Below are 25,747 nucleotides of genomic sequence, written 5' to 3'. Positions count from 1 at the left end.
TGTCTCCTGCTTAGTCTAATCCACTGTACGTCGCTCTGGATAAGAGTGTCTGCCAAATGCCAATAATGTAATGTAATGGTGGGAACAGGCCATTCAGCCCAGCAATGCTCACCTTTTCCTACCCCTAAGTGTACCCGCTGCTTAGTTTGCCTAAAAGCTAAATAGAATCTAACACCGTATCAAGCCTGGTCTTGAAAATCCCCAGTGTTTCTGCCTCCACTACATGTACTGGCAAGCTATTCCACACATTGACCACTCGCTGTGTGAAGAAAGGAATTTCTCCTTTGCCAACTTCCATTTGTGCCCTCTATTGTCCCCTTCATTTTTAAAAACCAATACGCCCATTTTATATATTGACACTGTACACACAAGGGAAGATAAAAAAGTTAATTTACTCACTATCAAAAACAATGTTGCCACCTGAAGAGACCCCAGAATACAGCGCTATTCATGGGGTGTCAGGCCCTGCCAGGATGAGCTTTTTCCTCAGTTTGAATGAAGTCTGCAACATTCAGTTGAATTCATTCATTGATTTGTCTGTAGATAATGGTTGTTGAAGTTGGAGAGTTGAAATCTACATTTTTAGAACAAGTTTCAAGTGGAAACCAACACAGTGGAATTTGGTTTAATACCTTATATTCCGGTTTTATATAATATTAGTGACATTTTTACTTGATCACCTGAGTAAGTAGGTGTAATAATCTAATCAGCCAATTGGCAGTGTTCTCTTAGCCCCAGATTCTCTGGCTCCAGATTCTCTGGCTTTTTAAAAAAATGTAAGTGTGCGTGTTAGAGAGTGTGTGTGTGGGTGTATATGTGTGTGTGCTGCGTATGCCTTGTGGTGTCCCTGCCCTACTGTCCAGCACGCGGAAGTGGTTGCGTGTTCGGTTTGAAACAGGAAGTTTAGAAGTTTTTTAGCCGAAGTTCCCATCTGAAAATGTACCACAGTTGCTTTGAAAACAGCGCACTGGAACCCCCCAGTAACACGATCTCTCCGTGTAGCTCAGCACCTCGTCTGCACTGCCCATCACTGCACCGACAGGCTCCGTACAGGCGGGTGGGGACCACGGAGAGGTGAGCAGGTGAGTTCAGGAATCTCTCTCTGGTTTGGGATGAACCAAATCTAAAGGGGGAGGGGGGAACCAAGTAATATTACAGGCTAAAAGAATGGCACATTCCAGGACAATTGGATTTTCTGAAGACCATAAGAACAGTATGTTATGACTTGATAGGTATTGAGAAGGGTATAGTTTGGGGGCAGAGTTGAAGCTTTCTTTTATTAACAACAATCAGGTAAGCTAAAAATAATGAAGACTTTGAATATGGTCACCTGTGGATTTATTTATAGCTGGGAAGTTGATGTTAAGTGGTTCATTTTTGCACGGCTGTATAGAACGTGAATACTGTCACAAGGTGCGTGGGGGAGCAGAGCAGGGTGATGATGGAAAAAGGAACATCGTTACCACGGCAAAGGACGACGAGGTCATGGTTTCCCAGGAAGTTCAGATGTATATATAAATACCGCCGCGCAGCACTGAACGGACGGCGTACGTCCGTGGACCGCGGGGAGGTGCGGTCTGTCCCGGGCGTTTGGACAGTGAGCGCGTCGGACCTTCGCAGTGGAGAAGTGGAGCATCGCGAGCGGTTCTGTGGGACACGCCTCCACACATGTCCTCGTTACATGCTGGGATCTTGGTGGTCAGATGATCTTCTCACCATGACACTGATCCTCTCCCCATTATTCTGCAGAGGTGTGGAGCCCTGTGCGTCCCCCCCATGCAGTCGCTGGACACTCTGCACACGACAGGCTTTTTTATAACGCGCTTTATGTGGAGCTCATGATCATTACATTCCCCACAAGGTGCGAGTAAGCACACACCACAGTCATCTCGAGTACAGCCGTGGGTTAAAAACACACAATCCCTCCACCTCCAGCCTAGAAAGCCAGTGATGTGTTTGTTTTAAATCAGTGTGTGTTTAAAACATACAACTTGTGTCCCGGATTCAATGGGCAAAAACACTCTCTCCCTCTCTAGTTGTGGTGTGTGCTGAGTGTTCTGGGGGAAATAGCAGCCGTGCTGCACATTGGTGGTGGTTGAGGCAAGTTTCCCCTTCATCACTGGAAAGCGCTATATAAAATGATCTAACTGATCTGAAGAGATCAACATGCTAGATTAGAAGAGGACACCGATCATACACAGCACATTGGCTTGCATATTTGTATGAAATGTAAAGCCTGACTGATTGACTGGACTTCCCAAAGCAAAGCCCAGGAAGAAGCATTTTTAAAATTAAATAATGTTTCATGGCAACCATGTCGAGGCTTAATTCCAATTCAGGTAACCTTATTGTAAAGTGTTTCCAGTAAGTATAGATGTGATTATTTTATGAACAAGGAAGATTGACCGTGTCTAAATCTCTCTGGGTTACCAGAATAAATTGAGACACACAAAGTTGAGGAAGCAGAAACCATACTGCTCGTGTTCCTGACGGAACTGAAATCCTTGCAGATGCAGTACTGACGGCAGAAGGTATGGCCAACTATTGCATTCATGTTTCTGTCAATCCCCCTTCAACTGGCTCAGATTACACTCAGTGGTCTGAACACATTGAGCCAGAGTAGTGCTTTATGATTCTAGTTCTAGGGGGCGTCATGGCTCAGGCAGTAAGAGCAGTCGTCTAGCAGTCAGAGGGTTGCCGGCTCGATCCCCCGCCCGGGCGGTGTCGAAGTGTCCCTGAGCAAGACACCTAACCCCCAAATGCTCCTGACGAGCTGGTCAAGGCCTTGCATGGCAGCCAATCGCCGTCGGTGTGTGAGTGTGTGTATGAATGGGTGAACGGAGAAGCATCAATTGTACAGCGCTTTGGATAAAGGCGCTATATAAATGCCTGCCATTTTTGCCATTTACCATTTAGTTCTGTGGTCTATTTATTCATTTTATCAGATATGTACAGTACTGTGTAAAACAATGCTGTAAAATAAAAATCTAAATCAAATCAATATTTGGTGTGACCACCCTTTGCATTCAAAACAGCATCAATTCCTCTAGGTATACTTGCATACAGTTTTTGAAGGAACTTGGCAACTAGGTTGTTCCAAACATGTTGGAGAACTAGCCACAGTTCTTCTGTGGATTTAAGCAGCCTCAAATGCTTCTGGCTCTTCATGTAATCCACAGACAGACTTGATAATGTTGAGATCGGGGCTCTGTGGGGGCCATACCATCACTTCCAGGACTCCTTGTTCTTCTTTACAATGAAGATAGTTCTTAATGACATTGGCTGTATGTTTGGGGTTGTTGTCCTGCTGCAGAATAAATTTGGGGCCAATCAGATGCCTCTCTGATGGTATAAGTATGGATAAGTATCTGCCTGTACTTCTCAGCATTGAGAACAATTTCTGACCAAATCCCCAATTCCACCATGCTTCACTGTTGCCTGCAGACACTCATTCTTGTACCGCTCTCCAGGCCTTCGGTGAACAAACTGCCTTCTGCTACAGCCAAATATTTCACATTTTGACTCATTAGTCCAGAGAACCTGCTGCCATTTTTCTGCACCCCAGTTCCTGTGTTTTCGTGCATAGTTAAGTCGCTTGGCCTTGTTTCCAAGTCGGAGGTATGGCTTTTTGGCCGCAATTCTTCCATAAAGACCACTTCTGACCAGACTTCTCCACACAGTAGATAGGTGTACCTGGGTCCCACTGGTTTCCGACCACTTTGTTAATTGATAAAAAAAATAAACTATTAACATTTCTATTTTTGAAAGCATTCTTACTTTACACACCTGCCTAAAACTTTCCACAGTACTGTATTTGCCTTTTTTATACTGAGATTTTGACTTACAAACATCAATGGAATTTGTCTGTTAACTAGGTTATGTTTTTCCTGTTGATTTATGACATCTTTTTGCTTGTGGTGATGAGTTACATTTTCAAGCATGGGATGAAAGACAAGCAATGTCTTTTATATTCCATTCACCCCGTGTTGCAGTTATGACCTCAACATGACCGTTGACCTAAAGGGGGGTCGCAGTGCAGTGCAATTATAACCCAGGTTATGACCTGTGTGTGCTCCCTGCATTCGGTCCAGACATTTTTAAAAGTTTAAAGAACACCTCTTACCTTCTGATTGGTAGGCATGTTTCCGGCTGTAGTCCTCGTCCAATCGGGTTTTGTGCTGGTCATGGTGTCCTTGACGTCTCTGGCTGCAATGTTTGCCGTATGCGTGTGCTGCCGAAAGAAAGAATGTGAGTACCGGAGATCGAGGCCGCCTCAGTGGTTTCAAATGCTGTATCATTAACAATCAAACTATTGCCCATTTTTACATCAGAGTAAGCTTTCTCACAGGACACCAATACTGGATGATAATTCAAATGTACCGGAAATAAACATGCAAAAGTAACTCGGTTCCTTTTTGTTTTGTTTTTTATAGCTATAAAACAAAACCAGGCTCAAATTTATGACCCGCAAATGTTGTAAGTACAATGCCCCTTTCTTACTGCCAATTCACAGATAACGGTGTCATGAGTTCAATTCCCTTTCGCACAGTTCTGAATGTCAATTGAAGGAGGAAGTTTAAATGGATAATGTTGACATGAGATTTAAGTCCCAAGCATGTGGTTTCTGTAGCTGACCATGTTGTTGGAAACATACATGTGACAAATGAATTTAAATGGCATTTATCAGTGCAAACAGATTCAATTTTTTAAAAGTGTAAACATTAAAGCAAATACATTTTCTTGCAGCGAAAACCAAAGTGAGAGGTTTAGAGTTCTGCGATCTCCAAGAGGTAAGTAGAGTTTAAAAGGGGAAAATCTCTTCTTTTAAATCATTCTTAATTTCTAAATTGAAACATTAAAGTTAAGCCTCTTTTGCTACTTGCAGTCATCACTGATTGTAAGGTTGTAGTGCACATTTAAACAAATGTGTCCACAATTTGCAAGTTCGGCTCGGCATGTATACCATTTCGGTTTCATTTCCTTAAATTTTACCTGCCGTGTAGTGGAAAGGGACAGAAATCTGGAAGCTAGCCCTGCTGAATGACAGTGGTCTGGTCCATCACAACTTTAGGCTTGAATTTGGAACAAAAAAGTTTTTTACAGTTACCAGTGTCACTATCCACACTGACCACAGGTAGCGTCGTTTTATCACAGAAAAGGTGCACTTTAAAGGTGCAATAGGTAAGATTTTTGTGTTCAAATATTGTTACAAGACCATTGTAAATCCCTTCCTATCATTGAAAAGGGCTCACTGACATGTTGACTCACCCTCTACCTGTGCTTATAGTCCTGGGCCGAGTCAGCCAAGCTCATTGGCTGACAATTGGTTCAACGCCATTGGTTGCCACAGCCAATGGCATTTCAACTTCAGCGCGTTCAGAGAGAAGGGGTGGGATAAACAGTGTTGTGGTTTGAGCGTATTTTTTGCTGCAATTCCTCTTTTGACCGTTAGAAGTCCGAAATTACCTATTGTACCTTTAAGTAAATTGTACACAAGTAAGGAGCACTCTCCAAAGGCTGAATGGTGGAAATGACTGCTTTTGTTTCTGATCGCATATTCACTGCCTTGGTTACTAGAGCCAGCACAAACAAGCCCATACTTAGAAACTAGCTGGCTAGCTGACAAAAACTTGAAACAGTTGCCAAACATTTTGCTAACCTTAGTCAAACATGCGACGGAAAGCAAAAAATTTGCATTCCGACATCAATTCCACAAAAACACAAGACAAGCAAGACAAACTTAAGTTTGCAGCTATAGCCAGCGGTTATGAACAGAGTAAAGGCCTTAAATTAAATCGTTACAAACCATGCGTTAAAAGCATAAGTTAAAACTAAAGGAGCTAGCCACCAACAAGAACTACGAAAGTAAAGGCCTATTCAAAACTACAACTTTTAAAAGGCGAACGTCAGTTCTCTCGTGAATTAATTTAGCTCTATTAACCAACTTAGGCCCTAAGGTTCGCCGGACCAGCCCTGATAAAACCGCATATAGACCACATAACCAAATAAAGTGCCAACACAGGTATCTTTCAAAAAAACTAAGGATATATAATTGGTGCGTGTGTGCAATGGAGAAAGCAGTCGCCTATGAATATTTCCATAAAAATTCCAAGTTAATAGCATCTGCCTTTAAACAACATGCTAGCCCAACGGTATATCACGAAGTTTATGAATTAAATGAAAATAATATTAAGGGACTATTTTATTGCATGGACACAATGTAACTTAGCCGAACCGTATTTTGAACCCACTGATGCAGAGGTAGTCTGAACAACAGAAAAGCATAAATACTGTAATATTTCCCATAGTTAAGTCTTGTTGGATGAACTCACTTCATGGTGGCCTAACAGATCACCGATTAAGGCAGGAAGCTAGCCAATTAGCCAGTTTACTGCAACGTTACTTAAATCTTCAGACATGCGGGGCTCTTTTTTAATACCGCTGTAAAGAAGACTGAACATCACAAAAGAGGAGGACGAGGCGCTTCTACATCTAAAAAAAGGAAATCTTTCCTCGTCGTTACATACATAACATCACAGCTTTACCATCAGAGACAATGAGCGATTGAACCATAGAGGGACGCTGCACGTGTCTTGTGGCCAGTAACTCGGTTCCGTTTTCATGATTATACTAAAATCTAAAATATGTCCACAAAATAGTAACTTAAGTATCTATAACATATATTGTTATGTCTGGTTTATTGTCCTCTGGTGATCATCTGCAATGTTACGGTTTCTGCCCTCATAAAATGTAAGGACTAATGGCGACTTTCCTGTTAATCTCTCACAAGAAACAGAAATTGAATGATATAACATTTTCTGTGGATATAAATGAGAAACACATGAGTCAGATTTGCTAAATTATTGTTGTCATCATGTGACGGAAATCAGTGGGTTGTCATGACATGCTGTTGCATTTTTCACTTCCAGTTTTGGGATTAACTCACAAACAAATGTCATCTGATTAAACACTAATACATTTTTATCAGATACAAAATACGAATGTATAACACCCACAAAATCAGTTGTGAATTGTAGGCTTTTTAGTTTGAGACCGAAGTGAACATGCTTTCCCCGTGTCTCTCTAGCGTCTTATGGGGGAGTAAGAGTCCTGCCTCCCATGTCAGAGTAAGTAGAAACGTTTAACCATTTACTGAACAAACACTTCCACGTTCGGTCATCAGTTCATATTCCTCTCTTCTGTTGTCATTTAACTTTTTAAAAAATAAAAGCGATTATAATGAAATATGTATCTATTACAGACAGACTCGGTCTAGTTTGCAGAAAAACGCGGAAGGTGAGTACTGGTCAGGACATGGCTACTAAGAATATTATCCATTTTAAGTCTCATCTGTCATAATATATATCGGCTATAGCTACAGTGGGCTCCAGAAGTATTGGCAATAAAAATGAAGAAAGAAGGCTGCATAGAATAAACACAAATCATAATCTATTTCGTTATGTTCAAACATATGGGAAAACTATACTTTTATTTCAATTATTACTATCAAATTTTTTTTTCAAATGTTTTTAAAATTATTGGCACCCCTAACAAACTTGCCAGGACACGTTGCAAAAAATAGTAATAATAAATAAAAAATGGCACCTCCATACCAACTAACTCTTTGGAAGGGCAGCATGAATGCAAAACCAAGCATCGAGAGTTTGCAAAACCTCATATGGTCGAAAGGGTGTTATGGTCAAACGAGACCAAAATTGAAAATTTTGGTCATACACACCATCAACATGGCACACAATGTAAGATCAATGACACAATTAAATCAACAAAGTACCAGGAAATCTAGCCTCTGCTAGCAAGCTGAGACTTGGTCATAGTTTGATTTCCCAGCAGGACAATGACTAAGTATACATTAAAATCCACACAGAAATAATAGTGAAAACATATTTGCCAGGGGTGCCACTAATAGTAAAATCTGAATCATTAATAAAGCACACTACTTTACACATTAAAATGGAAAATTAAGTTTGTCAAGAACTGTATTATTTGTTAATTTACAGTACCTTTTGTGCATATTTAGCAAGGGTGCCAATAATTCTCAGGGTGAGAGGCGCCGGGCGGGTGTGGGGATGCTCACAAGCCACCGGCTGAGCGCCACTGTGTTGGAGTTCCACCCGGGGAACGAGAGGGTCGTCTCTCTGCGACTATGTGTTGCTGGGGGGAAAGCTCTGACTGTTGTTTGTGCTTATGCACCAATCGGCAGTTCAGAGTATCCGGCCTTCTTGGAGTCACTGGGCGGCATCCTGGAAAGGGTGCCACCTGGAGACTCCATAGTTCTGCTGGGCAACTTCAACTAAAATTCTAAAATTTCCCTCGGGATGAATAAAGTATATATCTATCTATCTATCTATCTATCTATCTATCTATCTATCAACGCTCACGTGGGCAATGACGGAGAAACCTGGAAGGGGGTGATTGGGAGGAATGGCCTGCCCGATCTTAACCCAAGTGGTGTTTTGTTATTGGACTTCTGTGCTGGTCATGGATTGTCGATAACAAACACCATGTTCGAGCATAGGGTAGCTCATAAGTGTACTTGGTACCAGAGCACCTTAGGCCAAAGATCAATGATCGACTTTGTGGTCATATCATCAGATCTGCGGCCGTATGTCTTGGACACTCGGGTGAAGAGAGGAGCAGAGCTGTCAACTGATCACCACCAGGTGGTGAGTTGGATCAAGTGGCCAGGGAGGCTGCCGGACAGACCCGGTAAACCTAAACGTGTAGTGAGGGTGAACTGGGAACGTCTGACGGAGGCCCCCCGTCCGTGAGGTCTTCAACTCCCACCTTCTCACGCATCCCGGGAGAGGCTGGGGACATGGAGTCCGAGTGGGCCATATTCAAAGCCTCCATTGCAGAGGCGGCAAGCAGGAGCTGTGGCCAGAAGGTCATCGGTGCCTGTCGGGGCGGCAACCCAAGAACCCGCTGGTGGACACCAGCGGTGAGGGACGCCGTCAAAGTGAAGAAGGAGGCCTTTCGGGCTTGGCTGGCCCGGGGGTCCCCTGAAGCAGCAGACAGGTACCGGGTGGCCAGATGGCCGCGCTTCGGCAGTCGCTGAAGCAAAAACCCGGGTATAGGAGTTTGGGGAGGCTATGGAGAAGGACTTTCGGTTGGCGTCGAGGAAGTTCTGGCAAACCATCCGCAGGGCTTGTCTCAGGCTGTTTTCAGCAGGGGAGGAGAACTGCTGACCCAGACTGGGGATGTTGTCGGGCGGTGGAAAGAGCACTTCGAGGAGCTCCTGAACCCGAACAACAAGTCCTCTGTGGAAGAGGCAGAGCCCGAAGACTCGGGGCAGTCTGCACCTATATCCCTGGCGGAAGTTGCTGAGGTAGTCAAAAAGCTCCTCAGCGGCAAGTCGCCAGGTGTGGATGAGATTCGGCCTGAGATGCTGAAGGCTCTGGATATTGTTGGGCTGTCTTGGCTGACACGCCTCTTCAGTTTCACGTGGAGGTCGGGGACAGTACCTGCAGAGTGGCAGACCGGGGTGGTGGTCCCCATTTTCAAGAAGGGGGTATCACACTCCTCAGCCTCCCCGGGAAAGCTTACTCTAGGGTGCTGGAAAGGAGGCTCCGACCGATGGTCGAACCTCGGATTCAGGAGGAGCAATGTGGCTTCCATCCTGGTCGTGGAACAGTGGACCAGCTCTTTACCTTGGCGGGGTTGCTGGCGGGGTCATGGGAGTTTGCCCATCCAGTCCACATGTGCTTTGTGGACTTGGAGAAGGCTTTCGACCGTGTCCCCCAGGGAACCCTGTGGAGGGTACTGCGGGAGTATGGGGTACCGGGGCCATCAGGTCCCTGTATAACCAAAGTGAGAGCTGTGTCCGCATCCTCTGTACAAAGTCAAGCACGTTTCCAGTGTGTGTTGGACTCCGCCAAGGTTGCCCCTTGTCACCGGTCCTGTTTGTGATATTCATGGACAGGATCTCAAGGTGCAGCCGAGGTGAGGAGAGTGTCCGGTTTGGTGACCTCAGAATTGCGTCTCTGCTTTTTGTGGATGACGTGGTTCTGCTGGCTTCATCGGACCGTGACCTTCAGCATGCACTGGAGCGGTTTGCAGCCGAGTGTGAAGCGGCCGGGATGAGAGTCAGCACCTCCAAGTCCGAGGCCATGGTTCTCTGCCGGAAAAAGGTGGATTGCTCCCTCCGGGTTGGGAACGAGTCATTGCCCCAAGTGAAGGAGTTCAAGTATCTCGGGGTCTTGTTCACGAGTGAGGGTAGAAGGGAGCGTGAGATCGACAGGTGGATCGGTGCAGCGTCAGCAGTAATGGGTGTTGCACTGGACCGTTGAAGAGGAAGCTGAGCCGGAAGGTGAAGCTCTCGATTTACCGGTCGATCTACGTCCCAACCCTCACCTATGGTCACGAGCTTTGGGTAGTGACCGAAAGAACAAGATCGCGTATACAAGCGGCCAAAATGAGCTTCCTCCGTAGGGTGGCCGGGCTCAGCCTTAGAGATAGGGTGAGGAGCTCGGACATCCGGAGGGAGCTCGGAGTAGAGCCGCTGCTCCTTCACGTCGAAAGGAGCCAATTGAGGTGGTTCGGGCATCTGATCAGGATGCCTCCCGGGCGCCTCCCTTTGGAGGTTTTCCGGGCTCGTCCAACTGGGCAGAGACCCCGAGGTAGACCCAGAACCCGCTGGAGAGATTATATATCTCTCCTGGCCTGGGAACGCCTCGGGATCCCCCAGGAGGAGCTGGAATGCGTTGCTGGGGAGAGGGACGCCTGGAATACCCACCGCCACCGCGACCCGACTCCGGATAAGCGGCTGATAATGGATGGATGGATGGAATAATTCTGGAGCCAACTGTATATTAATTATATAACAGTTTGTAGCATAGTGGTTAAGGTACATGACTGGGATCTGCAAGGTCGGTGGTTCGATCCCCGGTGTAGCAACAATAAGATCTGTACAGCAATGGTGATTGTGGGATAGAAATACAGATTTGAATATTGGGCACAGTAGGAGGAACGCATTTTCACTTTGAGAAGATAAAGGTTGCCGTGTGTGTGTACGCGCGCACGCGTGTGTCAAATGGCAGTAACCAGTGATCATATATTCTTGAAACCTAGATATGTGCAATATATTATGTTTCACATATTCTGAAAATTGTAAGTGATGTTTGTAATTGTGTTCACGATTATCTCTCTTGCCATTGTTAAAGGTCTTTCACATGGTTTTAATTTAGGAAAGATGGAATACAGAAAAACATTTTTTGATGAAGCAATGATTTTATATAATGCTACATAATATTTAAACTTGTTTTCTGGTTTCCTGCAGCTATTACTGATGAACCAACATATGTGTGAGTATTTCTGATTATTCAATTTACAATTATGTTTCAGTGTAGATACTGGTGTATCACTTCTGTATAATACTGTTAAAATGTAATGAAGTAACTCAATAAAAAGTATTGTAGTCATTGTGTATGCTAAAAAAACAGCCAAAAACATTACCATAAACATGTTGTGAACAGAGGCGGCATGGATGGTGCAGTGGGTAGCACTGCCGCCTCACAGCAAGGAGGTCCTGGGTTCGAATCCCCGTCGGCCGGGGCCTCTCTGTGCGGAGTTTGCATGTTCTCCCCGTGTTTGCGTGGGTTTCCTCTGGGTACTCCGGTTTCCTCCCACAGTCCAAAGACATGCAGGTTAGGCTGATTGGAGAGTCTAAATTGCCTGTAGGTGTGTGTGCCCTGTGATGGACTGGTGACCTGTCCAGGGTGTATTCCTGCCTTTCACCCAATGTATGCTGGGATAGGCTCCAGCCCCCCTGCGACCCTGTTCAGGATAAGCGGGTTAAGATAATGGATGGATGGATGTTGTGAACATTTTTTCACTTTGTTGCCAAAATGTCCTAGAACATTGTATGCTCAGTCATTTACATGGCCATGATCAAACCACAGTCAGTAAAGTGTGCATCTTGTTTTACAGGGATCCTATTGCAGAATCAATCTATCAGAATCTGCCTTTAATACACTCATATCCAGATGACGGTAAGCCATTCCATTAATGAATCCACATCACTAAGCAAGTACGTTTCTTTAATGAATAAATGTCATTAGTCTGTCTTTCCTCCAGGCTGGCATGTATGTGTATTTAGCTGAACTGTGACATACTCTTGCAAATTTACCACGAGTAGGCCACTGATTTTTTTTCGTTTTACCCAAACTTAAACTGAACCCCAAAATAATTTCACAATGCAAATATTTATGCCCCCTACCAGACCCAGAAGCATATATATATGAAAATATGTATCCAGCTGCAGAAGCTCAAATCAGCCAGGAGGACTCAGGTAAGGTAGAGGAGTCAGACAGTGACTCAATATTCCCAGTAATGCATAAGATGCTGGTTTAAAAGACACAGATAAACCACAGTCGTAGCCTAAATTCAAATTTGAATGGAGATTCTCAGAATAAAAATCAATTTAGTTTAGGACTAAGGCTAATCTGTGTCTGTGAAACCGGCACCACAATTCCGATCAATCATGACTGCAACAAACTAAATAAGCACGCCTAAAGATGTTCTAGTCAAACTGAACTTTGTGAAGATATTATTTATTTACTGATTGTATTTATTTACCCTTTCATTCTTTGGCAGATAACTCGGATTATGAAAATGTCCTGCAACTAGGAACAAATCCAGAACATACAAAAATATAAGGTGCTATAAAATTTGGTACTTTTCATATAGCCGTTTTCGGAGAGAAAAAGAATGTCATACGAGGTTGAAAGGCTAAATAAATTAATGCAATTTACAGTTTGACACTGTATTTGTGTGTTTCAGGGGCAGAAGAAAATGAAGAAGTGTCTGACGCATTAAACTCAAACTGACTGTTACTCCCACACGGAGTGGTCCGAGTTCGCCACGGAGGCTTATGACAAATGGCTTAGCCACACACCATGAGGCACATTATGCAACTGTTGCGAAGCCATTCACTCCACAGTCTTTGCTTATGAGTTTTCCAATGCAATGGTGACAATGTAAGACACGGCTTAAGTGCCTGTCTCAATATGTGGAAAGAGCCCAACACAATACGAGTTCTGACTAATCAGAGGCCCGAAAACTAAATACAACCAATAAATATTACGTAGCCCGTTAGGCCTTTGCATTTGTTAGCAAATTTACTTCAGCATTGTTTCAATACTGTATACACGTTTTATGGTTATGTAATGTTTACGTTCTAGACATGCAGTAATTGTATGTGCTGCGTTTCATATTTATCATGTCCATGTTGTACGTGAGGCTTTTAATTGAGCCCAAACTGAAAAATAAAATAAAAACTGGTGGAATGGTGCAAAGCCAATTTATTACAGTTTGACTGTATCATAAAAGAAGCCCCAGTTAGGTGTTATCCAACAGGAGACGCTGTTCCCCTTCGCATCGGAGCAGCGCCGTACTCGGATGCTAATGTGCGGGCTGTTTGCCTGTGGATCATAAAGTGGGAAGTGAGATGGCAACGGGGAGGCTGTCATTTTCTTACGGTTTAGATTTAACTTGGGAAAAGTTTTGTCAGCTTATTTATTAGAGTGCCATAAAGACCCGTAAACGTTCTCCACCATTACATTGACAATACAGTTGGTTTATTTGCTAAACCGCTCCTATTTGTTGACTCCAGTAGAAGGTAAGTTAACGAGGAGTTCCACGAACCGTTTCAGAACTTGCTATTCGTTAGCTTGCCAGCTGATTATGACGGTCTAGCATGTTATCGTAATTGTATTTAACATGCCCCTGTCAGCTTTTGTAAAGATGTTTGAGTGTGTGAATACATAACTAAGCAACTGCATTAGACTTATTTACAAACTTTACGTAAAGTTAGCTTTTGTTAGCTAGTTAGTATAGCTAACTTCCTGGCTGGCTGTCGTAACGACTTTACAACTTGATCAATGTGGTTTGGGAGAATCGCAAGGGTTAGACAGCCAACAAGATGGCCATTTCCTGATTCAGTATTCTACGCGAAGACTTTTGGAATAGATTGCCTGGCTAACTACCATCGTACACATTGTGATTATTATGGTTAGCCAGCTGGGACGTGGTGCTCACTGGCTACTGTAATGCTCACTGTGTAAATGTTTACCTTAGTAGCATTCTCAGCAATGGTGTTAGATTGCACATAATGGCATTTTCCAGAAATGTCAAAGCTATACTAAATGCTACTACATGTCAATTTACGCAAGAAACGTAATTTAGATTGATATGACGTCAACTAAAATCAAACTTAGGTACTTACAGAATCCTACTGTATTGTAAATTAGATCGCTAACATTAAGTTGCCCAAAGCAGACGTTCTCAAACCTGGTCCTGGAATACCCCTGTGCATGCTGGGGTTTTTTCAAACCTTTATTGCAATTCCTGAAGTTGTTAATGGTTTTTAATTAGAGACGTTCTAATTAGGGATGATTACTCTGTCAGTGACACATTAGTTATTAATACTTTTTTTTTCTTCTTTTTTTTTTAATTAAGAGAATATTCCATATTCATTTAAGGACATTCAGCCTGTCAGCTCAATTTTTATACAACTTGGCCCAATGCTTCGGCTTTCTTTTATGTGCCGTTGTAAATGGCAGATTTTGGAAGCGGTTATATGTTGTATTGATTGATTAATTGATAGACCTACAGTTCAAATCAATTTAAGTATTACATGGTGAATGTGTATGTCTGTGTACTATACCAAGAGTTCTAGGACAAAACATGATAACCAACATCGGGTTTAAGTCTCTTCTAAGGAACACGCTTTCAATCGCCTTAATTAAACTCCAGATCAGCTATAACTGAAATCAGCATACACGGGGGTACTCCAGGACCACGGTTGGAAGGCTCTGGCCTAAAGTAACATCCGGTAACGTTACACCTTGGTTTGGGTCATGGGTGGTACAAGCCCTTTGGGACAGCTCTGTATCAAGTTAAATGAGATCACTGGATACCTCTCTCTGATTGTGTCCAGGTCTCCTGTCTTGGCTTGCACCCCTTGTCTAACCGAAACGCATCCGTGAACATACATTACAGACCCTGTTGTCAGCGGTGTGCTGTGACTGTGAAATGTGTTGGTAAAATCTTTTTACACAAAAGTTGGTGAGGTAAACCACCTTCTCCAGAACCTCTGGGATTAAGACTCTTCATTGAGTGTTAAACCCCAAATCAATATTGTTTTTAATGAAGAAACAACCTGTTTCTACTTAAAGGTCTTGCAGCCCAGAGAGATAGTATTTCATTCATCAGTCTTCACCACTTGTTTTTAGTAAAAGACCCACATCATAATATATATATATATATATATATATATATATATATATATATATATATATATATATATATAGCCTATATATTATTTTTTTGCTGTAATTGAGGTTGTGGTTCTCAACTTAGATTATGGTTTCAGATTTCATAACTGCCTGTGGGGTTAACAAAGACTTGTATGACAATCTTTGCACCCTGATGGCATTCCACATTTATAAACATATAATAAAAAGGGCAATGTTCAATTTTGTCTAATCATGTGATCACAAGGAGAAGTCATCTAGTTTCCTGCTGAAACACAGTTAAGGAAGTTTTCCCTGCTGTTAAAATTGTTTTACCCATGGACACAAAGATTAAAGGTACAATAGGTAACTGTTTATCCCTCCTTCTCTGTAAATGCGCTGATATTGAAACGCCACTGGCTGTGGCAATTAAAAATAATTTTCAACCACTGAGCTTGAATTATTGTATACTTATACAATGTTTTGGTACAGAGTGCCGGTCCGTCAACTGTATATTTAGAAAAAATTTAAGGACTATAGACACAGGTAGAGGGTGAGTCAACATGTCAGTGAGCCTTTTTCAATGATAGGAAGAGATCTGTGTTGCAATGGTGTTGTAACAATGTTTTAACACAAACATCTTACCTAGTGTACCTTTAATAGAATATTTATATGCTTGGTTACCTTTATGCTTGTGGGAACAGTGCTCTTCATCTGTTTTAATAAGTTTAATCGGTTGAAAAATGTCCTCTGCTAATAATGGCAATTCCAGCAGTGCTTAAAACAATAGGGGTTTCAGTGTGTGATCTTTGACCCCACTGGTACTGCACCTCCATGTTGAACCGTAGGCCTGTGTCACATGCAGCTGTGTGCATTTTGTGTTGTGACATGCAGCTGTGTGAGTTGTGTGTGTTATGACATGCAGCTGTGAGTTGTGTGTGTTGTGATGTGCAGCTGTGTGAGTTGTGTGTGTTGTGATGTGCAGCTGTGTGTGTTGTGACATGCAGCTGTGTGAGTTGTGTGTGTTGTGACATGCAGCTGTGTGAGTTGTGTGTGTTATGACATGCAGCTGTGTGAGTTGTGTGTGTTGTGATGTGCAGCTGTGTGTGTTGTGACATGCAGCTGTGTGAGTTGTGTGTGTTGTGATGTGCAGCTGTGTGTGTTGTGTGTGTTGTGACATGCAGCTGTGTGAGTTGTGCATGTTGTAATGTGCAGCTGTGTGAGTTTTGTGTGTTGTGACGTGCAGCTGTGTGTGTTGTGTGTGTTGTGACATGCAGCTGTGTGAGTTGTGTGTGTTGTAATGTGCAGCTGCATGAGTTGTGTGTGTTATGACATGCAGCTGTGTGTTGTGAAGTGCAGCTGTGTGTGTTGTGTGTGTTCTGAAGTGCAGCTGTGTGTGTTGTGTGTGCTGTGACGTGCAGCTGTGTGTGTTGTGTGTGTTATGACATGCAGCTGTGTGTGTTTTGTGTGTTGTGATGTGCAGCTGTGTGTGTTGTGACTTGCAGCTGTGTGAGTTGTGCATGTTGTAATGTGCAGCTGTGTGAGTTGTGTGTTATGACATGCAGCTGTGTGTGTTTTGTGTGTTGTGACGTGCAGCTGTGTGTGTTGTGTGTGTTGTGATGTGCAGCTGTGTGTGTTGTGTGTGTTGTGACATGCAGCTGTGTGTGTTGTGTGTGTTGTGATGTGAAGCTGTGTGTGTTGTGTGTGTTGTGACATGCAGCTGTGTGTGTGTTGTGTGTGTTGTGACATGCAGCTGTGTGTGTTGTGATGTGCAGCTGTGTGTGTTGTGTGTGTTGTGATGTGCAGCTGTGTGTGTTGTGTGTGTTGTGACATGCAGCTGTGTGTGTGTTGTGTGTGTTGTGACATGCAGCTGTGTGAGTTGTGATGTGCAGCTGTGTGTGTTGTGTGTGTTGTGACATGCAGCTGTGTGTGTTGTGTGTGTTGTGATGTGCAGCTGTGTGTGTTGTGTGTGTTGTGACATGCAGCTGTGTGTGTTGTTTATCAGCAGGCCGGGAGCTGACACTTTGGGCGCCTCGCTCACCCTGCTGTGCAACTGCGACTATGCGGGAAGCCCCCTGATCTTCATAGGTGAAGTTTATGCGTTCTGACTGGGGGGGGGGGGGGGGGGGGTCTCACTGTGTTGGACAATGTTCCACCTGCGATGACGACTGACGCAGGACTGTGGGAAACAATCTCCAGAATATTGCTCACCGGACTTTCCTGTTTGGGTTTGGCAGTAAATCAAAAAAAAAAAAAAAGGTTTTTTGTTGTTTTATTCCAGGCCTTGGCAGGTCTTCTTGTTTGTCCTTTTAGGCGTAGAATGGATGGATATGGCCTTTCCTCTCCACCAAACAGATGTTTTCTGGTTAAATGCTGGCACTAAGATTAAGATGAATGAATTTGGCCTTGTGTTTTAACTCACCAAGATTGTCTGAAAGTAAGTTCTGTGGAGAAGACTTCTGTTATGATCTTCTGTTATTATCTGAAAAAACAGCATATCTAAAACATCAACAGAAAGTGATGGTGAATTAAAACAAAACTATCTGAGGTGTACAATGGACGATGTAATGTGTGCATGAATGAAGAAACTGCCGATTGACTTAACAATGATGAAATCTAAATGGTTTCCTTTCTGTGTTTATTTACATTGTGTACGAGTATGTACTGTATGTGTGTATTTTTATATGTGTGTATTCTTTATGTATGCTTGTGCAGTACGCTTGATGGACGGCGTGTTCTATTCTGAATTGTAGCAGATAGATATGCGTCCATAGAGTCCTCGGAGACAAAGTCTAATGGATCTCCTGGGGCCTGGTTTCCATGGAGTCCTATTTAAACAAAATGGAGGCTCTCTCACTGGACTGGCTCAGTTTGGGTATAGTACCCTTGGGGGTTTTACCCCTGTTGCTGTTAAAAGTAACTGCTTTTAACCACACAAATTAATTCTTCATATTAATGAGGAATAATGTTTTTTTTTGTTTTTTTACTGATACATTTTGCAGTAAAAATATTTTGTTCCCATGGTGACTTTTAGAGGGGCAGAAACACTGTTTGGCTATGGTCAGCACCTCAAATGGTCGCTTCCGATGTTTTACTTGGACACATAGTCATCACCTGCAGAGATGCAGAGATGCTGAAACCCTACAGAGCTGGTTTTGCATGGTTCTCGGAGCGGTGTGTGTATTGAGTAGCGGGGTGTGTGTAGAGTAGTGGTGTGTGTATGTGTTGAGTGAGGTGTGTGTGTTGAATAGTGGTGTGTGTGTTGAGTAGCAGTGTGTGTGTTGAATAGCGGTATGTGTGTTGAGTAGCAGTGTGTGTGTTGAGTGAGGTGTGTGTGTTGAGTAGCGGTGTGTGTGTAGAGTAGCGGTGTGTGTGTAGAGTAGCGGTGTGTGTGTTGAGTAGTAGTGTGTGTGTTGAGTGAGGTGTGTGTGTTGAGTAGCAGTGTGTCTGTTGAGTGAGGTGTGTGATGAGTAGCAGTGTGTGTGTTGTGTAGCGGTGTGTGTGTTGAGTGAGGTGGTTGATGAGTAGCAGTGTGTGTGTTGAGTGAGGTGTGTGTGTTGAATAGCGGTATGTGTGTTGAGTAGCAGTGTGTGTGTTGAGTGAGGTGTGTGTGTTGAGTGAGGGGAAGAGTTTATGTGCCAGTTATGCTCTGCAGTAGCCACCCACAGACACACACCCGTCAGGATTTCTGTGCTGCAGCACGCCTGCTGTGGTCTGCTGAACCACTGTCGGGTTCACTCCACCTCTAATCAGCCCACAGAAACCCCCTTTGTGCAAACCACATTTGGAACTAATTTCATTTAATCTAATCCAATTTAAAAACATGGGTAATTTAAACCGTGATTACATCAATCTATCATGAAGAAAGTGAATGTTGCAGCACCTCAGTTAAATATTTACTGCAGTCGTGTCAAAATCCAGCTGTGAGTGGCTGAGCAGGTCACAGGCACAGGAAGAGGAAGTGGATGGCAAACTGCCAGACCGCGGTGAAACAGGCTGGGGAGAGCAGTGATGCCACAACCTCCCCATCTCTCTGAAGATCAGCCCAGAGACTGGGGAGGAGAAGGCCCAGAACATCTTCAGAGTTTGTGCCTTTCCCTCAGACTTTCTTATCTAGTGAATTCACTTCCATGGGTCTGTTAGCAGGGATATCACAATGGAGTCTGCAGCCAATCTGGAATTATAATAGCCGTGGTAATATACAGTAGTCCCTTGTAGATATGTAAAATATTGTAATTTTATAATAAAAATGTCCTCTGTCTAAGTGGGGGGGGGGGGGGGGGGGTGATTGTGGGCCAATAAATATATAATACAGTGGGATCCATAATTATCGCCACCACTGACTGGCAGTGCACAAAAAAATAAACAATATCATTATTTTATATAATGCCGATGCTGTAACTGACCAAAATGTTCAATTTGGTCTCATCTGACCACAGCACTTTTGTTCAATCATACTTTCAATGACCAACTGAGACCAAAATAAAGCTGAGCAAAGCTGTCCTCTCTTTGGGTCTGTTTGCCCACCTCAATCAGACTGCAGAGAGGCCCCTTCAACCCCAGTTCTAACTAGAGCGCTGAAGTGTGAGATGTGTAGTGTGTGCTGTGTAGGCCCCTTCTTCCCCAGCTCTAACTAGAGCACTGAAGTGTGCGCTGTGTAGTGTGTGCTGTGTAGGACGCGGAGGCAGCCGATGCTAATGAGCGGGTAGCGTGTAGCTGAAGTGTGGGCTGTGTAGCATGTGGAGGCAGCCGATGCTAATTAGCACGTAGCGGGTAGTGGTGGCCTGGTTCGTGCTGAGATAGGGTGTCGCACGGTTACTAAGACACCCCTGAATTAATGATGAGCTGCACTGCAGCCGCCAAGACACACAAGCCTCGCACCTCAGATACCTGCACAAGAGCGCAGTCACCTCCACCAGCACCCTCTCTAGGATGCTTCCACTAGCGCCCTCTCTAACTAGCATGCTTTCCCTAGCACTCTAGCTAGCATGCTTTCACCACCGTTCTCTAGCTAGCGTGCTCTCACTAGCACTTCTGTTAGCACTTTCTCTTTTTACTTTATTACTTTATTGGCATTTGGCAGACGCTCTTATCCAGAGCAACGTACAGTTGATTAGACTAAGCAGGAGACAATCCTCCCCTGGAGCAATGCAGGGTTAAGGGCCTTGCTCAAGGGCCCAACGGCTGTGCAGATCTTATTGTGGCTACACCGGGATTAGAACCACTGACTTTAGGTGTCCCAGTCATTTACCTTACCTTACCTTACCACTACACTACAGGCCACTGGAAATACAGTGCATCCGGAAAGTATTCACAGCGCTTCACTTTTCCCACATTTTGTTATGTTACAGCCTTATTCCTCAAAATTCTACACACAACACCCCATAATGACAACATGAAAGAAGTTTTTTTGAAATTTTTGCAAATTTATTAAAAATAAAAAACTAAGAAATCACATGTACATAAGTATTCACAGCCTTTGCCATGAAGCTCAAAATTGAGCTCAGGTGCATCCTGTTTCCACTGATCAACCTTGAGATGTTTCTATAGCTTAATTGGAGTCCACCTGTGGTAAATTCAATTGATTGGACATGATTTGGAAAGGCACACACCTGTCTATATAAGGTCCCACAGTTGACAGTGCATGTCGGAGCACAAACCAAGCATGAAGTCAAAGGAATTGTCTGTAGACCTCCTAGACAGGATTGTCTCGAGGCACAAATCTGGGGAAGGGTACAGAAAAACTTCTGCTTTGAAGGTCCCAATGAGCACTGTGGCCTCCATCATGGAAGAAGTTCGGAACCACCAGGACTCTTCCTAGAGCTGGCCGCCCGTCTAAACTGAGCAATCTGGGGAGAAGGGCCTTAGTCAGGGAGGTGACCAAGAACCCGATGGTCACTCTGTCAGAGCTCCAGTGTTCCTCTGTGGAGACAAGGACAACCATCGCTGCAGCAATCCACCAATCAGGCCTGTACGGTAGAGTGGCCAGATGGAAGCCACTCCTTAGTAAAAGGCACATGGCAGCCCGCCTGGAGTTTGCAAGAAAGGCACCTGAAGGACTCTCAGACCATGGGAAACAAAATTATCTGGTCTGATGAGACAAAGATTGAACTCTTTAGCGTGAATGCCAGGCGTCATGTTTGGAGGAAACCAGGCACCGCTCATCACCTGGCCAATACCATCCCTACAGTGAAGCATGGTGGTGGCAGCATCATGCTGAGGGGATGTTTTTCAGCGGCAGGAACTGGGAGACTAGTCAGGATTGAGGGAAAGATGAATGCAGCAATGTACAGAGACATCCTGGATGAAAACCTCTTCCAGAGCTCTCTTGACCTCAGACTGGGGCGACAGTTCAGCTTTCAGCAGGACAACGACTGATAATTTAAATATTAGTCAAAGACAACACAAGTAAACACAAAATGCAGTTTTTAAATGAAGGTTTTTATTATTAAGGGAGAAAAAAAATCCAAACCTACATGGCCCTGTGTGAAAAAGTGATTGCCCCCCCTGTTAAAACATAACTTAACTGTGGTTTATCAAACCTGAGATCAATTTCTCTAGCCACACCCAGGCCTGATTACTGCCACACCTGTTCTCAATCAAGAAATCACTTAAATAGGACCTGTCTGACAAAGTGAAGTAGACCAAATGATCCTCAAAAGCTAGACATCATGCCAAGATCTAAAGAAATTCAGGAACAAATGAGAAAGAAAGTAATTGAGATCTATCAGTCTGGGAAAGGTTATAAAGCCATTTCTAAAGCTTTGGGACTCCAGCGAACCACAGTGAGAGCCGTTATCCACAAATGGCGAAAACATGGAACAGTGGTGAACCTTCCCAGGAGTGGCCGGCCGACCAAAATCACCCCAAGAGCGCAGCGACGACTCATCCAAGAGGTCACAAAAGACCCCACAACAACATCCAAAGAACTGCAGGCCTCACTTGCCTCAGTTAAGGTCAGTGTTCATGACTCCACCATAAGAAAGAGACTGGGCAAAAATGGTCTGCATGGCAGAGTTCCAAGACAAAAACCACTGCTGAGCAAAAAGAACATTAAGGCTCGTCTCAATTTTGCCAGAAAACATCTTGATGTTCCCCAAGACTTTTGGGAAAATACTCTGAGGTCTGACGAGACAAAAGTTGAACTTTTTGGAAGGTGTGTGTCCCATTACATCTGGCGTAAAAGTAACACCGCATTTCAGAAAAAGAACATCATACCAACAGTAAAATATGGTGGTGGTAGTGTAATGGTCTGGGGCTGTTTTGCTGCTTCAGGACCTGGAAGACTTGCTGTGATAAATGGAACCATGAATTCTGCTGTCTACCAAAAAATCCTGAAGGAGAATGTCCGGCCATCTGTTCGTGACCTCAAGCTGAAACGAACTTGGGTTCTGCAGCAGGACAATGATCCAAAACACACCAGCAAGTCCACCTCTGAATGGCTGAAGAAAAACAAAATGAATACTTTGGAGTGGCCTAGTCAAAGTCCTGACCTGAATCCTATTGAGATGCTGTGGCATGACCTTAAAAGCCTCCAATGTGGCTGAATTACAACAAATCTGCAAAGATGAGTGGGCCAAAATTCCTCCACAGCGCTGTAAGAGACTCATTGCAAGTTATCGCAAATGCTTGATTGCAGTTGTTGCTGCTAAGGGTGGCCCAACCAGTTATTGGGTTTAGGGGGCAATCACTTTTCACACAGGGCCATGTAGGTTTGGATTTTTTTTTCTCCCTTAATAATAAAAACCTTCATTTAAAAACTGTATTTTGTGTTTACTTGTGTTGTCTTTGACTAATATTTAAATTTGTTTGATGATCTGAAACATTTAAGTGTGACAAACATGCAAAACAAAATTAGAAATCAGGAAGGGGGCAAACACTTTTTCACACCACTACATGTGATTTCTTAGTTTTTTATTTTTAATAAATTTGCAAAAATTTCAAAAAAACTTCTTTCATGTTGTCATAATGGGGTGTTGTGTGTAGAATTTTGAGGGAAAAAATGAATTTATTCCATTTTGGAATAAGGCTGTAACATAACAAAATGTGGGAAAAGTGAAGCACTGTGAATACTTTCCGGATGCACTGTATGTGCAGGTTTATCCAGGCTGTCCCAAACATTTCTGAGGTGCAGGTGTAGGTGTGTGTGTGTGTGTGTGTGTGCTGTATGCGCAGGTGCAGGTATGTGTATGTTGAGTATGGTTTGTGTGTAGGTGTGCAGGTGTGTATACTGTATGTACAGGTGTAGGTGTGTATGTAGAGTATGCAGGTGTGTGTGTGTGTAGGTGTATGCATGCAGGTGTGTGTATGTGTGTGTGTAGGTGTGCGTGAGTCTCACCCTTTCTCCCTGCACTCAGAAGCGGGACCATGTGGGCGTCGTGCTGTAACTGGTTGTGTCTGGACTCGGGCAGTGTGGAGGACAGCAGTGCTCCGAGAGAGGCCTACTCAAACTCGGGCTACAGCAGCTCCCCCTCCCCCCCCGGCCCTGAGCACCTCTGCACGGCCTGCGGGGGGCGCTTTGACTCCCTGGCCCGCAAGGTGAGGGGGGGGGGTCAGCTGGAGGCATTCACAACCACAAACGCTAAATATAAGCTAAAGCTAAAAAGCTAAAAACCACAAATGCTAAATACCACATAAGCTTAGAACCACAAATGCTAAATACCACATAAGCTAAGAACCACAAATGCTAAATACCACATAAGCTAAGAACCACAAACGCTAAACAACCACAAACACCAAAAAACACTAAAAACCCACACGTCACGAGGGAGGACGGGATGCCTGCTATTGAGTATACAAGCTGTATACAAGTTATTATTTACGCAATAGCAGGCAAGTGAGCCGTTTTGGACTGCATCTGCTGAACCCTGAATAAAGTGCGTTTAGTACTCTCATATTTCTGACTCGCTGAAACACGTGTGTTCCCCGAGTCACTCACTCTGCAGGCTGCACTGCTGAGCCCATCCCAGCCCTGGGAGCATCCTGCTCTCTCTCTCTCACAGGGGTCAAAGAGCGAGATGGCTCCAGTATCCCTGCAGGGCCTGTGTCTCCCTCACGTCTCCCTGTCCTCTCCACTGTGTGTCACGTTTATCTCCTTCCTTCTGTAACACAGACCTGACACACAGTTCCACCACATCTCACCGTCCTCTCCACTGTACGTCACGTTTATCTCCTTCCCTCCGCACAGCAGTGACTTAACACACAGTGCCATTCTGCACAACCAGTCCATATTGAGCATGGAGTTTCATGATCACAGTACAGATTGTCACGGTTACCAAGCACATTCTCACTACATTATATTACATTTCCATTTTAGTTTACTAAAACGGTCAAGAGAGGAATTGCAGCAACAAACACCCTCAAACCACAACACTGACACTGAATGTATATTTTCAAACCCAAATTTAAAGACTAGAAACACAGGCAGAGGGTGAGTCAACATGTCAGTGAGCCTTTCAACGATAGGAAGGGTTTACAATGGTCTTGTAACAATGTTTTAACACAAAACTCTTGCCAATTGTACCTTTAAATATGATTAATAGGATTATATATTGAGTTATCATCCAGCTCGATGTGCTGTTAGTCAGCAGCTGGTTGGTTCAGTTGATAAATGTAAAATGAAGCAGCTTTTAATAAATAAATAATTATTGTGTGACTCGCACAAAACGGCACTTCTTCCAATAATACATACAAGACACAGCTAATCTGTTGCATTGCTGGTCTGTACTGTAGGTTAGTTTATAGTGTAGAGATAGTGTTTCGCACACTGTCATAAGATACGCTCCTGTGTGTGTGTGTGTGTGTGTACACCTGTGTCTCAGGTGGAAGTGCTGTGTAGCTCCAGAAATAGCTTGTCTCTCTGATCTGCAGCCCCACACACCTTCAAGCAGAATGCGAGGAATGCGTTCAGACTTTCACCTCCGGCATAGCGGCCAGCGCCGAGCGCTATCCGTAGACTTCCATCAGTGCCGCCTGCAGCCCTGAATCTGGAGTGTTTCAATTTCACAGGCATCTAAAGAGCTAAAATATTTGGTTACATATTTGATGTGTTGTGGTCCCGCTTCCTCTCTGACAGAAATGTGGTTTCAGTGAGTGCACTTCTCCATGGGCAGACTGACACAAGCAAAGTAAGAGGAAGGTGATGGTGCAGAGAATTGAGAAATGTGGTCTCTTGGGAAACATAGGCAATTTCCCTGTCCTAATCTCAGCCCTTTCATGGTGGATACAGACCGTTGGTTTCTGTTTGAACAGTGCCCTTGTTGTTAGTGACATGGCGTGACCTTTGCACACAGAATGACCTGTATAACCGGCTAGCGTTAGCGTCGTGCAACACCTCAGAGGATTTCCCATAGGGAAGAGAAAGTGTCCGAAGCTACACTGCTTCCCTCTTAAGTGAGAGATTCCCAACCCTAGCCCACTTCCCAAATTCAGGAAAGCAGATTGAACTGCCAATGTGTCTGAAAATGCACCCAAGTTCAGACTACACCAGACAGTCA

At 43.9% G+C, this 25,747-nt stretch overlaps 1 protein-coding gene and 1 long non-coding RNA gene across 5 annotated transcripts in view; both read left to right on the top strand.

Annotated features, from left to right (window-relative positions):
* The first annotated feature begins 938 nt into the window (after positions 1-938).
* On the top strand, positions 939-13,304 carry LOC133108131 (uncharacterized). Of its 2 annotated transcripts, XR_009704641.1 has the most exons (11): positions 939-1,082; positions 4,138-4,248; positions 4,434-4,476; positions 4,747-4,790; positions 7,088-7,127; positions 7,262-7,296; positions 11,297-11,321; positions 11,947-12,008; positions 12,239-12,307; positions 12,613-12,675; positions 12,799-13,304. It is a non-coding gene; the product is annotated as an uncharacterized LOC133108131 (long non-coding RNA). The 2 variants fall into 2 exon arrangements; XR_009704642.1 differs by lacking the exon at positions 4,138-4,248.
* A 135-nt stretch (positions 13,305-13,439) lies between these two features.
* LOC133108130 (E3 ubiquitin-protein ligase rififylin-like) overlaps positions 13,440-25,747 on the top strand; it is a 20,439-nt gene continuing 8,131 nt past the window's right edge. Inside the window, exons 1-3 of one of the 3 annotated variants that reach the window (XM_061217563.1) lie at positions 13,440-13,636; positions 17,260-17,339; positions 23,609-23,789. In XM_061217563.1, the coding sequence (XP_061073547.1) occupies positions 23,619-23,789 (171 nt within the window). In that variant the 5' untranslated portion in view covers positions 13,440-13,636; positions 17,260-17,339; positions 23,609-23,618. Of the gene's footprint in view, positions 13,637-17,256; positions 17,340-23,608; positions 23,790-25,747 lie in introns of all 3 variants that reach the window. The other 2 variants (XM_061217564.1, XM_061217562.1) reach the window with 2 other exon arrangements.

This window comes from Conger conger, chromosome 13 (genome assembly GCF_963514075.1).
Source record: "Conger conger chromosome 13, fConCon1.1, whole genome shotgun sequence".
NCBI lineage: Eukaryota > Metazoa > Chordata > Actinopteri > Anguilliformes > Congridae > Conger > Conger conger.
This window is presented reverse-complemented; position numbering and strand designations above follow the sequence as displayed.